The sequence below is a fragment of the Salvia hispanica genome, chromosome 6, assembly GCF_029641045.1.
Source record: "Salvia hispanica isolate PSC_SH4W2 chromosome 6, Shi_PSC_v1, whole genome shotgun sequence".
Classification (NCBI taxonomy): Eukaryota; Viridiplantae; Streptophyta; class Magnoliopsida; order Lamiales; family Lamiaceae; genus Salvia; species Salvia hispanica.
This window is the reverse complement of record NC_142697.1, coordinates 41,670,165-41,674,248: the sequence shown is the minus strand read 5'-3', so window position 1 is coordinate 41,674,248 and position 4,084 is coordinate 41,670,165. Positions and strand designations below refer to the sequence as shown.

Here is a 4,084-nt window from a genome sequence, read left to right as displayed (position 1 = left end):
ATTTTCGCAATGAAAAATATTTTTAAAATCATCAAAATAAATATGGGCATATTAGGAAATTTCTTGGGAAAATTATACTGCATCCTAATCAACTTGTTACTCTTTCATATAAATGTCTCATTTTGACATTTCAATCTTCTAAAGCGTAATATGAGAACTGCAACATAAGCATGAGACCGGAACACGAAAATATTAAATATTATAAAATACAAATTGACAATTCAGAATGAAAAGTTGTTCAGAGGACTCAGTCCCAAACCGATCATCTATCTATATGAGCTGCTACTCACGGGAACAGTAAATATGGACATATTCAGTTCCCCCTTCTTGTCACTCTCCTCGTTTTCGACTTAGTCGTCGAGTCTTCTCAGCAGATACTCGACCTGCACTTGCTTTGTCATTGGCATGATCCAGTCCCTGTAAAGATCAGCAACTATGCTTGGTTTGATTCTGTAGACTGGCTCAGTGCTGCCTTCGTCTTCGTCTCCAGGGAGAGTCACTTCTTCGCCGTATTTGCGGGTCTTCATCTCAACTCTTTCCGTGATCCCCTGTTCGACTTCTGGGTATGTCAGCATTGCCATTAGTCCATCTCTGTCCTGCATCGTCAAGAAAACATTTTTAAAAAGCAGCACAATGAGGGGACGATGGAGAAGTGATGCTAGTAATGCCAACGTACCTGTGCTTTAATGGCAGCTCCGTAGGTATCAGGGGATTTCCGAAATTTAGCTTCAGCGACAAATTTCCCATAGTGAACTCGCTTTGACAGGACCTGCAGATGGGAAGAGTAAGATAGATTGAGATATGGTTGTCATGAAAGGGTATGCATTCATGTTCTTCATATTCAGAAAACAGAGAAAAGCAGCATAAGTGAAATATGTAAATCATTAACATAAAGCAAACTATAGGGCCGCGTTGGGTATTAACATGCATTTCAATTACTTATAATAGTATAATCTTTTCCAGTAGCGAAGATGATCAGAATACATACCTGCAAACATATAGTGTCGCAAGTAGCAGATGATCCACAGTTACCATCATCACCTTCTCTAACTAATCGAGGGAGGAAAGTGTTGAAATACATGTCCCATATTTGACTGTTGATATTGATTGAGTCAGCTGCGGGATGGAGAACCTGTGGAAGTTTAAAGAACGTACTTAATTTAGCCTATAAGAGTCAAGTTTATCATAAAGCACAAACCCTATTCAAAAGAACACGAAGAATCTATCGACAAATTATCATCAAGGAGCTCGATCCATGGATTTCGAGTATCATCATCCATGTTTAGGTCCTTGTCTGATTATATATTCTAAACTTGACAAAAATAAAGTGTTCCACAAAATAAACTCCATGATCTTCAATTGGTTAGAATATAGTGGATTTAATAGTACTAATTGAGAACGAGTCACTTTTACTTTACCTGTGGATAGTCAAGCGGAGGGAAAACCGGCTCCTGAACAACTTCAGGGAAGAAAGGATGCTCATCAGGACTGTTGTATCTTCCAACCTAGATCAAAAAACCAACGAAAAATGAATAAGCTAGAATATCGAAAGATTCTAAAAGGCTTGGATGTTGTTCGACATACTGCTGCATGAAGCTTTTCGGTCTCTTTGACCATGTACTCAAGCATAGAGCCAGTAAATCCTTTCACGGGAAACGCATTAGGATTATACGTTTCTGCATTGTAACAAAGCTGAGCTCTCTCCAAAACAGCAAAGATAATGCTGTCCTCTTGCCTTATCAATGAGTTTCTAATCCCCTCAAGGGTATAAACCTCACTCTCGTCTATCCTATGTCTCGATTCCACCGAGAATCTATTCAACAAAAGCTCATAAAAATTAGTTTTTCAGTAGTAATATCAGGTGATTAAGATAAAACAACTGTAAAATGGCTTCAACATGAGGCATCAAATGAAACAGTAACTACAGATTCAAGTTACAAAGAACAGAAACACCATCAACATATCTCTATGTTTGATAACACAATTCCAGAAACAAACAACCAGAGGTTGTTCATTGCAGCAAGATTCAATGCTAAAACTAAATAACAGAGAAATCAATTGAAATCAGAAAAGACAAAATTTCAATGTAAAAAGTGGAGCTCGATTTCATCAGAATTCTCCGAGATAAGTCAGAATGCACAATCACACATTGTAGCATCGCAAATTGAATCAATTAACACACACGAATCCGGAATTCCAAGCAGGAAGCGGAAGGTGAAATGCACACATTCAAAAGGGGGAAAAATAATTTCATAAAACGAAATACAAAATTGAAATTTGTACCCCATAGTAGCTCCTGTTGAAGCTTGAATTCTGATTGCGCCGATCCTCAAACTCCTCGGTTTCTGAAATCGCACAGCGCAATTTCCCCCCAATTTCTTCACAGCGAAAAGGTGCGAGGGCCTGGAAATGCAGGGGCCGGCGACCACGGTGGAGGAAGCAGCTGTCAACATCTTAGCCTCCATTTCCGAAACTCACAAGAAAAGGTTGGCGAAGGATTGTTTGAGGAAGAAAAGCAGTGAAATGCAGGAAAGAAGCTGGGTGTTTGGAGAAGAAGAAAGCAAGCGGTATAAATAGAGAAAATTCGTAGTGGGAATTGAATGCTGAATGACGTCTGATCTCTTTGTTTGTGTGCAGGTAGTTGGTTTGCTTCTCAGAGTTGAAGTAGTTGAGTAAGAGAGAGAGAGTCAGAGAGAGAGAGAGAGAGGTAGGTAGAAACGAAGAACTGTAGAAGAAAGTGAAACGCCATTTTTACTACCTTTGTTTTAGGTTTATGTTTTCTTTAATTATTCATTAACTTTATTAGATGGAATTAATTGAATTTTTTTAGACTGGTCTATCTATTTTATAGTAGTAGACGAATGAACAGAAATTCGATATTAATTGAATTTTTTTAGTGTATAATTAAGACTAGTCTCTCTATTATACCGTAGTAGCAGATAAATAAATAAAAATTCGATATAGTGAATTCAAAGTTGACTAATTTTGAATATTAATTATTCAAACATTAGATTTGTTCGAGTACACGCTTCGTCGTTTCTCTTGTTTTTAAGTAATGCAATATAAGATGGGTGGCATTAATTTTTTCTAAATTCAATAAATTAAGTAGTACTCAATATTTACACGCACAAATTATTATAGAAAATATAAAAGATCATTTTTACAGAATACCCATGTCAGTAAAGATAACGCGGGAACATTTCATCTAATGCACACGCCGAAATTGAGACATCACAAAACTTTTTACTCATAAGAAGAAATGCACTGAATCCATCCAAAAAAGACTATCAAATTTAAGATTTAAACTTATATTGTAAGATATCACCTTGAATAATGCAACTTCCAACTTTCAAATTCTATTACACATTTATGCTTATGTCTCCAAATAGTTCAATTGAATTTCCCACCCTTTGATACAAATTTTATTTTGAGATTTTTCTTTTTATTCAATAATAATATACTTCATCCATTCACAACTATTATCATTGGTATTACGTAAAAATGATCTTTTATATTTTCTATGATAATTTTTGCGTTTAAATATTGAGTACTGCTATGTAATTTATTGACTTTAGAAAAAGTTATTGCCACCCACCTTATATGCATGTACGCCTCACGGACCTTCGCTTAAAAACAAGAGAAACGATGAAGCGTATACGTAAACAAGTCTAGTGTTAGAATAATTAATGTCCGAAATCAGTCAACTTCGAATTCACTCTATCGAATTTCTATTTCTTTATCTACTAGTACTGCAAAATATAGAGACTAATCTTTTTGATGGATTCAAACATTTCTTCCTTTGCATAAAATTTTTTGTGAAGCCTCAATTTCGGCATGTACCGAAATGATAATAGTACTCTATCCGTGCACGCAAAGATTATTAGACAAAATAATAAAGATAATTCATTTTTATGGAATACCATTGCTGGGAATGGATAAAAAAAATCTTAAATAAAATTTTGTATTAACATGTTGGTAAATGCGTTGATTAGGTGTAAATGTGTAATAGAATTTTAAGGTTTGGAATTTACATATTCAAGATGATATCTTAACATTATAAATTTAAACCTTTGAATTTGATATT

The 4,084-nt window shown here is 35.2% G+C and overlaps 1 protein-coding gene across 1 annotated transcript; it reads right to left on the bottom strand.

Annotated features, from left to right (window-relative positions):
- Positions 1–171: 171 nt before the first annotated feature.
- On the bottom strand, positions 172–2,723 carry LOC148923815 (chorismate mutase 1, chloroplastic-like). The gene is made up of 6 exons (XM_089060128.1): positions 2,284–2,723; positions 1,585–1,813; positions 1,419–1,505; positions 989–1,132; positions 677–769; positions 172–596 (listed from the first exon to the last, which is right to left on the bottom strand). Exons 1-6 carry the CDS (start codon positions 2,463–2,465, stop codon positions 351–353), a joined length of 981 nt encoding a protein of 326 aa, XP_088916254.1. The 5' UTR covers positions 2,466–2,723; the 3' UTR covers positions 172–350.
- Positions 2,724–4,084: the final 1,361 nt, after the last annotated feature.

Coding starts and splice junctions, on each gene's coding strand:
- LOC148923815 (XM_089060128.1), bottom strand. CDS start 2,465: ATGGAGGCTAAGATGTTGACAGCTGCTTCCTCCACCGTGGTCGCCGGC. Junction 1,814..2,283: donor TCAACAGGAGCTACTATGGG/GTACAAATTTCA, acceptor TTTGTTGAATAG/ATTCTCGGTGGAATCGAGAC. Junction 1,133..1,418: donor CTCCGCTTGACTATCCACAG/GTAAAGTAAAAG, acceptor AAACTTCCACAG/GTTCTCCATCCCGCAGCTGA.